At 46.0% G+C, this 18,106-nt stretch overlaps 1 protein-coding gene across 1 annotated transcript in view; it reads left to right on the top strand.

Annotated features, from left to right (window-relative positions):
* The window catches only part of SLC24A3 (solute carrier family 24 member 3), a 472,928-nt gene that overhangs the window by 323,207 nt on the left and 131,615 nt on the right, over window positions 1-18,106 (top strand). Inside the window, exon 4 of the mRNA XM_045809788.2 lies at window positions 14,779-14,853. Within this exon, the coding sequence (XP_045665744.2) occupies window positions 14,779-14,853 (75 nt within the window). The remainder of the gene's footprint in view (window positions 1-14,778; window positions 14,854-18,106) is intronic.

Genomic DNA, 18,106 nt, shown 5'->3' on the forward strand with positions numbered 1-18,106 from the left:
TTAGTGGGGAAGGATGAGATGGGGGTGTCACTGAGAAATGGGAGAGGAAGAAAGGGAAGAAAAAGATATTGAGAAATCTTCAAGACAGTGGGCATGCTGAGCCTCCAGACCCCTCCACTTCTCTTGCTGCTGAAAGCAACTGGAGTTAGAGTAATGAGCTCTGCCTTGGATTGGATTCATACAAATGGGTTTGAAGTCCAGTTTCAGTCATGGACTGGCTCTGTGATCTTGGACTTATAGTCTCTCTGCCTCAGTCTTCTTGTCTGAAAAGTGGGGATGACAATAGTTTCTATTTTGTGGTGTAGTTGAGAGATTAAGCTTTAAAATAGTTCTAGGCCCATGTTCAATATTCAGTAAATGTCAGCAATCATAATTACCACCATCATCATCTGTCTCTTCATCACCATCCTCATCATCATTGTCTCTGTCATCATCATATCACATTCACTATATCACCACCACTGTCATCATCATCACCACATGGTCAAATTATTATGACACTGTTCAGTTTCACCATCGCCATCATTCGTGTTCATCACCATCACCACCAGCATCACTGTCATCATCATCATCGTTACATCATCATCACCATCTTTATCATCATTATCATCACCATCATCATCACCATCACCATCAACACCATCACCACCACCTTCCACCATCATTGTCACATAATCAAATCATTATCTCTGTCACCATCACCCTCATCCTCATCATTATCGTTATTACTTATCACTATTACCACCAACCTGACCACCAATATTATCATCACAATCACTAGTATCATGATCATCATCATTGTCCCCATCATCATCACATCATAATCACTGTTATCACCATCATCATCACCACCATTACAACTATCATCACCACCGTCAAAAACACTTTCATCATTATAGCATTCACCTACTGGAGTCAACAGTAATTCCTGTTCAAGGCAGACAGTCTGCATTTATGCATCCAAATAATGGCCCAGAATACAAGAGCCTCCCCAAACTGACCTTGCCTATTTCTGCAGCCTCATCTGTCTGCTTTCTTGCTCACAATCTACACTCCAGCAATAGTGAATAATTTGTCACTTTCAGCACAAACCATGTTAATTTATGATACCATGATTTTATTCATGCTGTTTTCTCCCTTATCTAGTCACTTCTTTGCTTGGCTTCTCAGACATGATGTAACTATCTACTCCTCCCGAGAGTCTTGCCGTATCATTCCCCTCACTCTCTAAAATGTAGGTTAGGTGTCCTTCCTCTAAGCTCACATACAATCTTGTGAATAGCTCTGTGTTTAGCTTTAATACCAAATGCTCTGCTTACATATTTAGCAGACATGTTGGTGCTCCATCAGATCAACCTGAGTCCTCTATACTCATTTGTGGCTTTTGGATGCTGTGCTTCTCATGGATCACCGCTGTGACCTTCTAAGATCTTGGGCTGCTAGAGCTACTTCACCAGGGTTCACTGAGTGGCAAGTACCTGATAATTTGCATTCCCTGGGGTGGGGAATAGCCACCAATGACTGGTTGATACAGTAATACGAAAGCCCAGCTCCATTGTTTGAAGGCAAGACAAAGTCTGAGGAGCAACTTATACTCCAGAGTTATGTGCAAGATCAAGTTGTGGGTAGGCATTACGTCTTTCCTTAGTTTCTTCTCCTTCCTTGTCCTATTCCTCTCCTACCTTATCAGACTCCCATTGTTTATGGATTCTCACTCGAGGGTCTGTTTTTGGCAAACACAGCCAAGATCCAGGAACCCTTTCCTTTGGGCTGGTGGATACTACCTGAGCACAGATTGCTCTTTCACAGTAAATGTCATGTTTAAATGAATGGATGGAATGGCTGCCAGGCAGGTAGAGAGTTTTCCATCCTCAGTTCCTGGAGTCCACTGGGAGTGGAGACCATGTGATGAGGACTGGGGGCTTTGAAGTCACACAACAATAGATTTGAGTGATTGCTGACTCTGCTGATAAGGTATGTTCCTTATTCCTTCCAGACCCCAGTTTCCTCTGTAGTAAAATGGAGACTCTATAGGGCCAACTGCTGTATGTGGGTTATTGGGAGGGTGAAATAAACGAATGCATTTACACATGGAACCTAGGGCCTGGCCCATAGAAAGAGCTCATTCATTCATTCAGGCATTCATTCAAGAAACATTCCAGAAACAGTGTCAGGCACTGATGTAAGCCAGGGGATACAGAAATGAACAGAACTGTTCCAAATCTCTGTCCTGAGTGCCATCCAGATGTTGTTGGTGTTTTCATCAGCACAGACTCTAGGCTTGAGGTGTGGGATGCCTGGGTGTAGGGCTCTTAAAGTTTACACATGGGTTCAGTCTTTCAGTCACCAGGTAGTTAGTGCCTATCTCCTGGAATAAACTGGAAAGTAGGTAGAAAGATGGTGCCTGTTATCTCAGATTTCCACTTGAGCAAAGCCCTAACGGACATGAGTCATAGGTCCTCATCTGATCCCTGTTGTTAGGAACCTTGAGATTGAGCATGAAGCTATGGGAAGAGCCTGGCCCAACAGTCCAGGGATAGGAGTTTCAGAACAAGCCAGGTGGAGTGACTGCAGAAAAATTATTTAACTGCCCAGGGCCTTAATTTGCTGATCAAAGAAATGGGCAGTTGGACCTGACCTAAGATCACCATTCTGACTATTGACAGGTTTCATTTGGTTGGCTCAGTGCTTTACAATTGTTGAATTCAATCATTCATTCATTCAGTACTTAGTGAGCATGTACTATGTGCAGCCCTATTCTAGGAACTTGGAATACATCAGAGGATGAGATAGGCAGAGCCCCCTGTCCTCATGGAGCTTATATTCTAAGGAAGGAGGCAGACAGTAAAATAAACATAATACCTAAATTGTTTATTATGCTAGAAACTAATCCATATGGTGAAAAAAGAAATAGGGGAGCAGGATTTGGACAGTGAGGAGGGGAGGTGCAAGAGAGGCATATTGCAGGGTGAGGGTAGGTTCAAAGAGGGTGATACTTGAGCAAAAGTGAAGGGAGTGAGGGAGGGAGTCATGTGGATGGCTGGGGAGAGAATGGCCAGCCAGTGCAAGGGCCCTGAGGTGCAGCCACCCAGGTTTATTCATGTAACAGCCAGGAAGCCAGTGTGCCTGGAACAGAATCAGCAAAGGAGAGAGTCGGGGTGAAGCCAGTGTTGCTACATTAGTTTCCATCACTCAGAATCAGGAGATTTTACCTAAAGTCCAGATTTGCAGCTTCTCTCTTAGAAAATTGGAAGCTCTGGCTACATTGAGCATATATTCTCATGTAGGGTTGGCCAGGGCAGACACAGGCTGCCCACCTGAGATGGGCCTCCACTGTCCAGCAAGCCAGAGACCCCACCTCATCCACTTTTCTTATTCCTATACCTTGTGGGCCCCTGCGGGCAGTTGAGACTATGATGCCTGGTGGCAGCCGGTGACAACACCAAGGTGCCCAAACTCGTCATCGCTCACTGAGTCCGCCCCTTCCTTCACTGCCGTTATTTCCCTCAGCCCTAACTCTGTGCTTATTCTTGTGTAAGCTAAACAAAGACTTCTTCTAGATTAGACTTTGAAAAAGTAAATCCATATAGATATAGAGAAATGATCATTCCCAATTCTGCAAATGAGCCTCTTCCTTTGGGAAGAATTAATGGACTTTACAGGGTTTGTGCATGTGCTTGGGGAAAAGGCTGCAAGGGAACAAGGAAATATTTTTCCTCTTCCACTCAGACTTGTCTCCTGTCCTGGCAGCAGGGCTTCAGGGAGATTTTATTTACTTTTTCGCCACCAGTGAACTTATTCACAAGACCCCAAACTGTATTGTGATCACACCACCTCATACGCATTCAGATGGCTACTGTCACAAAACCAAAATAAAACAAAAAAACAGAAAATAGCAAGTGTTGGCGAGCATGTGGAGAAATGGGAACCCTCCTCGTGTATTGTTGGTGAGAAAGTAAAATGGTGCAGCTGCTGTGGAAAACAGTATGAAGATTCCTCAGAAAATTAAACATAGAATCACCACATGATCCAGCAATTTCACTACTGGATATTTACCCAAAAACATTGAAAGCTGGGACTTGAACAGATAATTGTACACCTAGGTTCACAATAGCCAAAAGGTGGAAGTAAACCAAATGTCCATACGTGGATGAACAGGGAGACAAAGTGTGATGTATACATGCGATGGAATATAACTGTATGATTCCACTTATATGAGGTGTCTGTAAGAGTCAAATTCATAGAGACAGAAGGTAAAATGGTGGTTGCCAGGGCTTGGGAGGGAGGGGGAATGAGGAGTTGGTGTTTAATGGGTACAGAGTTTCAGTCTGGGCAGATGAAAATGTTCTCAAAATGGGTGGTGGTGATAGATGTATAATGATCTGGATGTGAATGTGAGTATGTGTAATGGCTTTGAACTGTATACTGGAAAATGGTTCAAGTGGTAAACATTGTATTATGTATATTTTTCTACCGTAGAAAAGTTAAAATTAAATTTTAAAAATTCAAATATACCTAATATGTATTATATATCTATAGAGAGCGATGGAGAAAGAGAATGATCCATTCCCTCTCAGAGAACTTGGCCCTCCTCCCCCAGCTGGGTTTGCTTTCTTCTGTCTTATGTGAGGAAAAGAAAAAAAAAAAAGCTTACTTAGAGATGGGAATGGTCTGCAAACCCCAGGAAGCAGTTCAGCCCATGACCCCAAAAACGGGTGTGTCAGAGAGCCCCCTTGGGGGTTCAGACCTAGCCAGCCAGAACGTGCCTGTCCCCCAGACCCGCAGCAATTCTGGGTGTCCCTGTGGGGTGCAGTGTGCATGGCGCTATATGTGTGTTCTCTTTCTTTCTGATCACAACTTCCTACTTGTATTTTTATTTTATCTCTGCTTCAGTGCTTTACACTTATTTTTGTTTACCACTGTTTTATTGTATCTGTGTTTATTGTGAGTCTTTGTAAATCCCCAGTGGAGAGAAGGAAGTAGTGAAGGGCTGATGTCTTCATGGATGAATTGTGGTTGGCTTTAAGGACCTGTTTATGTCCCTTTCCACCTCCTTCTCTGGCCCCCCTCTCCCATCATGTTCCCGCCCTTTTTTTTGCATCTCTCTGCAATTTTCCTAGGTGGTTCTTCTCTGCACCCCCATTTTTATTGTCTACACTTCTCTGCCCCACTCTGTACCCCAGAAGGCCAGCCTATAAGGACCATATCTCCTGGGCTTCCATGCCTCTGGGGAGGGACAAGAGAGGGGTCAGAATATTTCTTTCCTGCTCACTCTTGGCTTTCCAGACTCTGGCAGCAGCTGCTTCCCTCCACCCTCTGTGAGAACCCACCTGCTGAGCAGCCCATCCCCACTCTACCAGGCTGCTGCAACAAGATTCCCTCCTCTTGCCCTTTCAGGCCACTTCAAGGGAACAGCTTCCTGTGTTGCTAGGCGCTGGACGCCTGACTTTCTCTGTTCATTTCCTTAGCCCTGCCTGTACTACTGTAAGTAAGCCCTTCCATCAAACTCTGCAGTTAAAAAAGAGTTCTCTCTGGTTAAACCATTTTGAGCGACCTTCTGTTCCTATGCAGACCCTGACAGATGCACCAAGCGTCCCCACTATTCTGGACTTAACCCTCTCTCAAGGGGTCCCACTGGTGGTCTGCAGAAATAGACCGGGGAACCCCTAGACCACCTGCAGCAGCACCTGGTGCTGATTAGAAATGCAGATCCCTGGGCCTCCACCCAGACCTGCTAAATAGATCTTCTGTAAGTTGGGCTGTGGGACCCTCATTTTGTATGCATTTCCCAGATGACTCTGGTATACTTTAAAGCACACAGTGATGTAGAAACCTGCATGATTCTTTGTTAATACGTTAAATACAAGATCTAGCATCAGATTTCATAACTATATTTGAAGTAGTGACAAATATGCATGTGGTCTCTGCAGTGCTCGTCATGTGATATGAAAGGTCCATTGGGGACTTATTCCCAGGTCTTGCCAATACTACTGTGGCTTATTGCCTATATTCTTAGTGGAAGGAAATGCTGAATTCCACTCAGAGGCTAGTGAAAACAGAGATGCAATTTGTTCCCATCCACATAAACTCCTAAGTTGTTCTGAGCCCTCCCTGGTGGGGTAGGGGGTTCAGGGATTCCTGGTTAAGAGCCCCCGTCTCACAGGAGATCTCCATAGAAGGGGATTTGAGACCTGGCATAGGTTAGAAAAGTAGATAGTGCTTATATAAAGGACAGTTCCTTAAATAAAGAGGCATATCTTCCTGAGATGCTGTGTGGTGTGATGGTTAGGAGCATGGACTCAGGAGGCAGGTCCCCTGGGTTTAAATCCTGCTTTCACTACCTACTAGCTGTGTGACCTGAGCCAAGTTACTGAGCTTGATTCCCACCTGTGAGGCTGGATTAAATCCAGTGTCCCATTCTGTACCATTGTGCAGGTCAACGGAGAATGTGTGAGCTTCCTGTAAGGACCACATGGGCATCAGCCCAGCCACGTAAACCTGTCCCCAGAACTTTCCTTTAATGAATATGGAGGGGAAGTGGCAGTTATCACCCCCACTTTTTTGAGAAGCTAACAACCAACAGAAATAAATGATGAATCATGAGACACTATGTACTCTGGGAAACAAACTGAGGGTCTTAGAGGGGAGGGGGTGGGGGGTTGGGTTAGCTTGGTGATAGGTATTAAAGAGGGCATGTATTGCAATGAACACTGCGTGTTATACACAAGCAATGAATCATGGAACACTACATCAAAAACTAATGATGTACTGTGTGGTGACTAACATAATGTAATGAAAAGAAAGAAAAGAAAAGAAAAGAAAAGAAAAGAAAAGAAAAGAAAAGAAAAGAAAAGAAAGAAAGAAAGAAAGAAAGAAAGAAAGAAAGAAAGAAAGAAAGAAAGAAAGAAAGAAAGAAATGACTTCCTCAGGGACTTAGTAACCAATATCTCAGAGTGGACACCATGGGAGAGGAATTTGGGGTAAGGAAGAAACAGAGAGAGAGAAGGAAGAGAACACACAGGGGAAAATTGTTCTTCTCTTGCCAAACTATTTCTCCTGAGATGGCAAATGTCTCATTCCCAAGGCTCCAAAATAGTCACTCTGATGTGGTGACCTCCAAGAACACTGATCAGTTCTGGGCATTATATGGCCATCATAAAACTCCTTTCAAGTAACATAATTCTAGGATTAATGCTAATGGAGCAAGTACATTACCAAACTCATTTCCTTTAGCATTTGAGTTCCTGCAGGAGAAACCCTTTCAGTTGACAGTGGTTTCAAAGAACTTCACAGTGCCAACTGACAAAACAACCATGGGGGTGAGACTAAGGGATAGAGTCCCTGTTTTGTGTTGGTCTCAACCTACAGTTAGTGATGCTATCTTCTAGGGGTGCCTGGGGCACACACCTGGGCCCCAGCTACTTGTGGCGAGCTCTCACAGACATCTCCCTGACAGGAGCCAACGTTGTGGCTGAATTGGCCTTTGTGGTTCTTTTTATGAATGCAAGGCATCCCTTGGCAACAACCATCAGGGAACTCTGGAAAACTAAGATTTATTACGTATAGGCTCTGGAGGTTACATGATACAGCAGAGCCACATGGTGGGGGGCATGGTGAAGGAGTGCAGATCTGGGGCTCTGTCTTCTTTGGGGTCGAGGTTAGAATGCCTAGGGTTTCATAGGCTTACTCTTTATTGTTGGATTTAAAACGTAACAGTGGAAATTAGGGCGAGGGAAGGGAGAAGCAGGGTCACTCACACGTTCAGTCATCTAGGTCACCCAGGGCTTTCTACAATGGGAACCTCATGGTGGGGCAGCCCAGCTCCTTGCCTAGTTGTGTAGCTGGCAATGTGTTTATCTGAGATGGATGTCTTTGAATTATATGCCCTTACACTAGTCCCTCTGGATTTTTGGAAAACTTTTGTTTCTGAGAGTGGCCCATCTTGATTGCAGACTGCATTTCATTCAATCTTCTTTAACCCCCTTCCTTCTTGTTTTAATTTGGGCTCTCCCAGAAGCAGACTCTGAGACAACGGTTGGAATGCAAGTGGCTCCCTGGGGTGGAAAGAAACATCAGTAGTGCAGTAGGAAGTGGGGCAGAGAAGGGAGGATTGCTAATAGAAAATGGGTGGTCAAGTTTGCAACAGTGTGGGCACCTACCTAAAGCTTAGTCATCTGGGGAACCTAGGGAGACAGTGCCAGAGGGCAAGGGAGCTGGGGTACTGATACACCAACTCCCATCGGTCATGGTGGGAGGGCTCCCAGGAGGCAGTTATGCCCTAGCACTTCTTGACTGCATTGTGTAAGGTTAAATCAAAAGTCTTGAAACAAATTGAAGCAGATTCAAAAGACGCTCTAGATTAATAAAGCCTGAAGAATATGGTAGGACGAGAGGGTCCACATAGTCATCTGCTACGTTCCTCTTCCCTGCAACTCCCCTCCCCCAAATCCTCTTATGCAGAACCCTAGTCTGACTGTGAAGCTGAGAGTTTTTCTCTCTAGTCCCCAGAGAGGGTGGGTGTTTCCAGGAGAATGTTTTCTGTAGTGGTATTAGAACCCAAAAGTGAGCATGTACGTCAGTCCCACCAAGGCATTTTGGGGCCATTAGAGAACAAGCCTGTAATGGGAGGAAATGATTTTAAAAGAAATACCATTACCCCCCCCCCCCCGTGTTTAATCATATATTATCACTTGAAACTATGAAAAAGACAAAGAGAGGAAAAGGAAATCTTTTTTTGTTTAGTATTCAGACCATATTCCCTGGGAGATTTAGAACAATTTCCACCAAGGCCAGAGTTCTATAGATCTTCCCTAGGAATTGCTTGTCCAGCACCACCTTCATTGAAATTAAAGACAGAGGGACATGAGTGCAGATGATGTAGTAAAAGGAAATTGTCTGTGAAAACTGCTGACTGTAGATGCCACATAAAACAGCGGGGTTAATGTCGCGCTGTTTAGAGACATTTGCCCTCACAATTCAGAAGCCCTTATGTATATTGACATTTCAGCTAGAGCCTGTTCACCTCCATTAAGCCACAGGCCACGATAATTTCCTGTTACTTTAGGTGCTTTCCAGTTTAACCACTATGGCCAACGTTTCTCTGCTTTTATTAGTCCCAATCAACATTTGAAACCACCTGATGAGATGGTATTTATCTTCCAAAATCCCAGTTCAGCGGCCGCTTCCTCTGTGGAGGCTTCTCTGGCCTCCCTTCACTAGCCTTGCCCAGCAGAATGAACCATCTATGTCCAGAATCAGATAGGGAGGGGCACCTGGGTGGCTCAGTTGGTTAAGCATCCAACTCTTGATTTCAGATCAGGTCATGATCTCAGGGTCACGGGATCAAGCCCTGTGTAGGGCTCCACGATCAGCATGGAGTCTTCTTCTCTCTCTCCCTCTGCTCCTCCTGCCCGCTTACACTCACTCTCAAATAAATGAATAAGTAAAATCTTAAAAAAAAAAAAAAGAAAGAATCAGGGAGGCACGTGGTTGCAAGTATGGAAACCTGCCTAATGGCCTTTGAGGCAAATGGGGATTCATTTTTCATTTTCTCACATAAGAAGTACAGAGGAAGATGGTTTCTGGCATTAGAGCAGCTGGTGAATGGCATCCTTAGGGCTCTGCCATCCCTTGCATGTTGGTGTATATCTCTTGCTTGTTATCTCATGGTCATACGATGGCTGCTGCCACTCTAGACATTAAGTTCAAGTACAAAGCCAGAAAAAAGGGTTACTTTAGTCACATCTGTCCCTTATCCTCATTGACCCAAACTGCGTCATATGATCATGGCTAGTTCCAGGGAGCCTAGAAAAGCAAAGAATATTGTCAGTCGGAACTTGGAAGTTAACTTCTCGAGACCATGGTGTGATTGGTCTCGTGTTGAAGGCTAAGCGAGGCAAGGAGAGTCACTCAAGGTCACAATGTGGGATTTGATGCAAGGTCCTTGACCCCATCCTGGGCTTCCTCCAAGGCTCCAGGCTGCCTCTCCTTCTGCAGCTGCTGTGCTAGTCAGTGCTATGCAGGCATTTCCCTTGATGGCTTCCAAAGGTGACACCATACTCTGTGGGCACCACCCTGCTTGGACACATTCATTTCATATAAACAGGGCTCTCATTCTGTGCAAGCCTGCCCTGAGATGGGGTATGAATGTGAGGAGAGTACAGCTGCTGCCCTCTTCAAGAGAAGAGAAGCCAGGTACATGAACCTAAAACAGGGCTCACGGTCCAGGCAGCATAAAATCAGTGCCCAAGTACAGATGCCCACCGCAAGGGCCCCGGTGAGTTCCCAGGAAAGTGAGGACCCTGACATCATGAGCTTGGAGTTGAACCTGAAACGGACCCCTCCTCTCCTCTCCCTGCAACCCCCGCCCCCACTCATCATTTCCGGAAAGCATCCCACATATGCTTGTTCTGGTGGTTGTAGCCAGCCCACAGGCTTAGGTTCCAGGGGGCGTGGCCACACATCTGCTGCCCCGGGGTGTTGGCTCACCTCGACCATTTTTGAGGGTTTAAGTCTGTCTTGTATTTTTTAGTGCACCTTGTAAAAATAATAATATTAAAAGAGAACATCACCCAATAGTTCCAGCAACTGGAAGTTGATCCTAGAAATGCAAAAGGGTGTACATTTAGAGATGTTCATTGCAACAGGGTTGATAGTCCATTTATTTATAGAGGAAAACAGGAAGCTGCTACAAGGAAAGAGGTAACTAAGGTTTACTCCTGTTCGTGCTGATCACACTGATACATTTATGTAAATGGTATATGTGTATGTGAATATGTAATCAAAATTAAGCTTTTAAAATAAAAACAAATAAGAAAGAGCATCAGTGACTCCAGCCAGCAGCCTCCAGAAGTGGATGGCTGGGATTCCAAAACCATCCCTCCCTTTGTGTAGTTCGAGAGGTCAACTTATTCTTAGGCCAACTGAAGATAGAAGGTGTCGATTGGACAGCAGTTCAGGAATGGCCTCTGTTGGGGGACGCAGCTGGCCTCGGTGGGAAGACTCGGAGAGTCCTGGGGTCACATCCTAGGCGTGCCATTTGCCATCCATGTGTCCTTGGACAAGCTACCGTACTCTTGGAGGTATCTGGGAAATGGGGCCAGTAACTCTCTGCCTCCCCCAGGAGTTAGAGAAATTACATGGGGTGTCCTCATAAAGTACGTAGTATGTGCCTGGCTTTCTTGACCCAACAAATAGTAGCAAATGTTAATAGTATTGTTATTAGTCATTACCACCAATCATATTATTATATCCTTTGGCCATAGGAATGGCCAACTTAATGCAAAAGTGCCTCACTCTAAAGTATTCAGGCCAGTTATATTGATGGTACTATCAATATCATCAGGCTTTCTTCAAGGTTGAAGGTTCTTCAAGGTTATATCTTCAAGGTCGACTTTGTATGTTTATTTTGTTCCTTTGTTCTACTTAGGTTGTTGTTGTTGTTTTTTTTAATTTCTTATTAGTAGTAGTAGACCCTTTTTTAGAGCATTTTTAGGTTCACAGCAAAATTGATCAGAAGGTACTGATTTCCTTATCCTTCCCATCCTCTACCTGTACAGCACCTCCCCCCCATCAATACTTTGTTCTATTTTATTTGTTTTCCCAGTAGGAATCTGATTTCCATTGGGTAACATGGCAGGAATTAGAGCAGAGTTTCTTCTAAGCAAAGTGTCAGGCCAGGAGGTGCTCTTTGGCTGGAAAGGAGCCCCATTGCCTGGCAGGCCCCTCCAGGTCTCCAGAGGGGTGTCTAATCGAAGGTGGGCATCCCCGTCTCACACTCCCCTGTGCAGGGGAATTAATGTGATAGTAATCACCCTTGAAAGCACAGAGAGCCTGGAAGACCTCTTGACATCTCAACCCAATCCAAGTCTTGATTTGTGATATATTAGATGGAGCTTCTTGCTTCACAACAGGATCAATACATAATATTGGAACATAGTCTTAAAGAGATGATTTATAGACTTGGCTATTTCAGTGAGTTGAGTGTGGTAGCTATAGACAGCTTATTTAGATCTTGCTTAATTCACAAATGTGCAATTCTGTATTCCAATTACTACATCTGCATCTGGCTGTTCTTTCAAGATAATGATAAAGCCCACATATCATTGGATCAGCCAAGTCATACAGCGAAAGAGGGGTTGAGTCCATTGCAACTTGGAAATGTATATTCTCACTCATCTACTAGCTGTAAGTACAGCATTAATTTTTCCCCCAAAAATCCACAAATAATTTTGTACAGATTATGAATAGACCAATCAATAAAAGTTATTTTTAAGGCTTTTCTGCATGCCAGACATCCCAGGCTCCTTGGAGATTAGAAACGTGTAAAACAGAATCCTTGCTCTACACCTACAAAATTCACACAAGAAATACTAATTCAAGGTGGACAAACAGAAAATATAGACAGGAATTATAAAAACAGAGTCACACCAACAGAGGGAGAAGCTATTTTGATTTATGGCCTTACAAACTCTTATATGCAAATATATTTATGTGAGTGTGTATGTGTGTATGTATGTGCTTATACAATAGATAATACCCAAAAGAGATTGTACATACTGTTTTCTAATATTTTTCATTTAGCAATGTATTATAAATGCCTTTTCTTGCTGTTAACCGTGGACTTAAATAGCCTCTTTTAGCAGGATTTCATTGAATGATGAACCACAGTTTATATAACCAACCCCCTATTGTATATTTTGTTACGTTTTGATAATTTATTATAGTCAGCATTTTGGAATGAAAATCCCCGCTGCATATGTTTTTGTGAACTTGTCTGATATTTCCACAGAATTAAGTGTTAAGACACATTTTAGAATCTTACAGTCTGTTCAGAGAGCCCAAGCACATATGTGTGAAAAGGAAAATGAGTTCATAGCATAGGGGAGAGATGGCTAAAATAGTGCACCAACCAAGAGTCAAAGGCCAGAGAGATCATTTCATGCTTGGGTTGCTACAGAAGGCTTCATGAAGGACAGCTACGAGTGACAAACTCCGCTCAAGTCATCTTAAGCGTAAAAGGCATATTATTGGCTCATGAAATTGGAAAGTCGACTTTGGCTTTAGACTGACCTGGGTCCAGAGTTCATGTGGTGTCATTGAACACCTGTGTGTATGTGTGTCTGTCTGTCTGTGTGAATGTGTGTGTTTGTATGTGTGTATGTGTGTGCGTGTCCGTGTGTGGGTGTGTCTGTCTGTCTACCTGTCCCATCTCTTGGATGGACTTCTTACTACATGAGCTGCATTCTTGGACAAGCTCTCTCTATATGGCAGCTGCTTCCAGAAGCTCCAGACTTGGGTGGTGTTTATGTCTCATAAGGAGAGAGCCCCTCTCTCCCAGCTTCTCTGTCAATCCCTCCTTGGCCCCTTGCAGACCTTTTGCCCACCCACCACTGCGTGACACAGAATGGGATGCCATGGTGGCTAGCCTGGGTCATGTGCCTGTGCCCTGTGCTGAGGGAGGTTGGAAATGTGTGACTGAAGGTTTGTCTGGTGGAGCAGTTCTCAAAAGGAAAAGATGTTAAGAGATGAAAACATGAAAGCGATGTCACTGCTAAGGATGCTGGAACTTGAAGGATGAGCTGCTGTATGCATTCGATGCTTTGGGCTGCAAGTAACAGGAAAACTCCAAATCAGACCAGCCAGAATGCCCCGTTACAAAGTCCAGAGGCAGGCGTGCTCCAGCACCACGTGCTCAATGGCTTGGTGATGCCATTAAGTTACTCAGGGTCAGCTTCATCTCATGTCTGATTTCCCTCAAGATGGCTGCCAGAGGCTGTCAGGACTCCCAGTTTCCTTGTCCATAACTGGTGCCAGAGGTTGAGAAATGGCACCCACTGGCAAGGACTATAAGACCTTTCCTGCCATCTCATTGGGTCAGCCCTGGTCATGTGTCCACCCTTGAACCAGCAGCCATCAGTGTAAAATACTGCATACTGATGGGCCAGTCAGTGTCTACTCTTGGAGGAAAGGGTGGGGTCACCTTCCCAGGGGATATGGTGGATATTGGGATAAAAATGGGGTCCCATTAGGAAGGAGTGGAGGATAGATGCTAAGTGGTCAACCAACAATGGAATCCAAATAAGATTTTACTAATTAGAGAAGAAACTTGCAGTTAAATAGGTAGATAGGTGATTTATGGCCAGGGTTTTCCCTGGTAATAGCCGACAGGAAGCAAGATTGCAGAGCCTGTCCTGCAGGGAACAGCACAGTGAACAACCTCAGTTGAAGTATTTGTTTATTTATCCCTTCATTGCACATGTATTTATTGAGCACATACTATGCACAGTGCCCAGTGCTGGAGATAAATAAGATAAAGTTCATATCCTCATGGACTTCTAGTAATGAAGACAGACAACAAACAAATTAATATGTCAAGAAAAACAAACGAGGATAAGGTGGATAGAAAGAAATGTGAGGGAGGGGAGTCCAAGGTCCGTTGCTTAGGTTGACATTGAACCAGCGACTTGAAGGACATGATGGAGTGAGCCAAGGTCATCTGAGGGAAGCATGATTTGGGCAGAGGGAACAGCAGGTGCGAAGGCCCTGCGGCAGGCATCCATAGTATGTTTGGTGGATGAGGGGGAGAGTGGTAGATAATAAGGTCAGAGAGGAGGCATGAGATCGCAGAGGGCCTCCCAGGCATTACAGTCTTTGTACTTTGAGTAAGATGTTGCATCCATGATGCCAGAAGGTGTTATTGAAGCAGAGGGTAGCCAGGCCCTCACCATATGGCTCTGCCTTGACTCCAACTTTAACCCCTTCTTTCCTCTCTTCCAGGCTATGTACATGTTCTACGCGCTGGCCATTGTGTGTGATGACTTCTTTGTCCCCTCCTTGGAAAAGATCTGTGAGGTATGTGCCTTATATTCTCAGCATGTCCGGGGAGGCAGTGCACCTGTCTGCTCCAGCCCCCTTCACTGAGCTCCTGGGGAGCCCTCCATGCCACCTGTGCAGGAGCACCAGGCTTTAGAGTGCTTCTGAGTGACCAACAATATTAGCACAAAAGCTCCATCAGTCCATTTAGAACGTCAGGGTACTGACCCATAGTTGGGCTATCACCCATGTGGCTGGCTCTGCCTGCTCAGTTTGGCAACTCGTAGTGCTATGTGTGTTCTTCCCAGTTCTCTTTCCTCTTTTAAATCCTGCTTTCTCCCTCTACGTCCCCCATCCTTCCCTCGTCTGTTTCCTTCCACAACTGTGACCTCCCTCATGGGGTCCTCGCAGAGCGGGAGGTCTTTAGCCATACACCTCCATCATCCTGCCCCTCTGTACATGTGCAGAAATGCTCCAAGCAGAGGCCGGAGAAGCGAGACGATGAAAGAACTGGCCAGAGAACAGGAAAGGAGTCTGTTTGCACTCAGCCTGGGAATGCCAGGTTGAAGACCAAGTGACAGCCCTTTCATCAGAAAATATTCAGCATATTTAGAACACTTCCATTCCCTCGCCTCTTTCATCTCCGTCTGTTTTGAAATGTAGTTTCCTTTATCTGGAAGCTTTCCACTTCGTTTTATTTTTAATTCAGAATCCTGTTTTCCAAAAGGCTCTCTCCCAGACACGCCTCCCATCTGGGACTCGTGTCCTCACGTAGTTCTCAGACTTGGTCATCCTTCCCCTTCCCTCTCCCCCCACCCACCTCCCCGAGTGTCTGATTCATTAGTTCTTGGAGGGCAGCGGAGGACCCAAGTTGCATTTCTGTGAAGTGACCAGGTGATGCTGAGGCTGTTGGTCCAGAAACTGCCCTTGGAGGTCGCTCACTTAAGCAATTTCTTGTACATCCTAGAAGTTTGTTTGATTTTTGTACTAAAATAGAGTAGAGTAGAGTAGAGTAGAGTAGAGTAGAGTAGAGGAGAGAGAAGGGGAGGGGAGGGGAGGGGAGAGGAGGGGAGGGGAGGGGAGAGGAGGGGAGGGGAGGGGAGGGGAGGGGAGGGGAGGGGAGGGGAGAGGAGAGGAGAGGAGAGGAGAGGAGAGGAGAGGAGAGGAGAGGAGAGGAGAGGAGAGGAGAGGAGAGGAGAGGAGAGAGCCACAGGAGCCCTGGAGGGGCCCCGGGATAGGTTCTTTTGTTGGATGGAAGGAGAAGGAGAGCGATGTGGTGGCATCTGAGATGGACAGTGGGCACATGTGGGAGCCCTTTGTCCCAAGCAATGTCACCTGAGCACAGGGTCACCTTCTGTAGCCTGAGAGGAGGCACTGAAGCACCTGTAACCAGGGTCATTTGTGATCTCTGAAATACCACCACTTGGTGCTCTGTTCATTATGCAAAGCAAACTACTCTCTTTCCCACACAACTGTTTTTTATAGCAAATATACGACCCTGCTCTAGACATGTACGTATTCTTATCAGGAGGTGTTCTACTCCACAGAGGAAATCCATAGCACCTGTGAGCACACCCCATTGGGAAGGACGTGAGATGAAATAGAGCATGGTCCTTGCCATCCACGGGCCATAGGGCACAGAGCAGCTCCGGGTGAGGCCCACAGGGGGCTGGAGGAAGTTCTGGGAAGTTGGAAAGTAGAGAGAGGAAAGGGGAGGGACACCTTGATTGGGCTTTGGGGGGGGGGGGCAAGAGAGGGGCTCATACAAGGGCACGATTGGAACAGCCCTCGGAGGCAATTTTCACATTTGAAGGCAACACATTTCAAGGAAGGATATTTGTGCAGAGACGAGTCTGAGCTCTCGAGAACTCAGGACTGGAATTGGCCTCTGGGGAACCCTGGGGAAGGCGAGGCTGGGGCATCAGTGGTTACCAGGGCTCAGGAGGGAGCTGGGAAGGCTCTTGACAACTATGTTCTGATAGATAGAGGCGTCCAGAGGCAGGAAGACCCTACCCCTCCCTAGCTGGTGGTTCGGAGGATCCAGCAAGATGTTGCCAGGGCCCAGGTGAATTAGGGATGAGAGAGGAGAGGATGTAAGGAAACATGGGGGAAGAAGCAAACTCAGTTGATAAAGGAGAGAGAGGGGAGCTGGAGATGAGCTCAGGGTGTGGACTCTACACCTAATGCCCATCAGGGACCCAGAGCTGGAATAGACACAGCAGTCCCGGGCTCACCACTCCTGGCAAGTCTTGACCCACCACCACTGAGTGTGAGCTCTGTGTTAGGTTACCTTCAGGGACTGGTTAGGTTACCTGCCCCAGGGGACTCACCTGCACCCCTCACAGCCTCCATCTTAGAGTCTTCTCAGAACCGCATGTGAAGTTGAGCTGTTCAGTCCAGAATGAGGGATCCCCAGGACTCCAGATCAGTGTGCTCCATTAGGGCTCCCACTGCAGCCTGTTGCTGGTCAGTGGAGCCAGTGGCCTACGCCAAGGCCATGCTGCCCCTCCATGGCTGAGCAAGGAAGTGCAGCTGGGAAGAAGGACTGTGTAAGACTCGCATGTCCCGGCTGGGACCTAACAGGGAACCGGCTAGTTACTGACAGCCGCAGCTTATGTTCTGGGTCGTGATTGAATGCAGAAAGGCTAAACAGGCTGACCAGCCTCAAATATATATATATTTGTCTCATCTTCTTGCAGATCACCTTTTGGGTTAACAGACAGGGTAACGTGGAGGGTTCATTGGATAGGACATCTTGGCAGGGCTCCTCATTCTTTCCACTCAGTCTCAACCCCACCCCCCATCCTCCCAAACCCAGGGCTTCAAGACTGCATTAATGATGAGCAGTAGGTTTCAGGAGGGTGACCCTCCACCCCCAAAGCCACTGTAACCTCCTAGAATCAAGACTTGCAAACTGGTTACAAGGATCCTCATTTAGCCTGTGTTAGGCATGGCATTGAAAAAAAATCAGAATGTTTTGCATAAAAATGTGGATTTGGACATCTCTTAAGAAGTAAGGCTATTTGGGAACACTGAGGGAAGTGAGTGGCATACCGTTTAGAAAGGAGGCGGGTGCCCATTGTGCCTCACACCAGACCACCCCACCCCCCTCTGTCATCTGCACAACACCCAGGGTTTCTGGGTTAGGAATTCCTAGATCTTGTCAAGAGCCTTTAACTCACAGGGATATGCAGCCCTCTCCCTGCCCCCACCCCCGAGGAGGATGGCCAGAGGAGCTGTGTCCCAGCAGGGGATGGTGCAGGGAAGGCCGAGCTGGGGGGTGGGAGGGTTA

The sequence above is a fragment of the Ursus americanus genome, chromosome 22 (assembly GCF_024610735.1).
Source record: "Ursus americanus isolate L20-20 chromosome 22, mUrsAme1.1.p, whole genome shotgun sequence".
NCBI lineage: Eukaryota > Metazoa > Chordata > Mammalia > Carnivora > Ursidae > Ursus > Ursus americanus.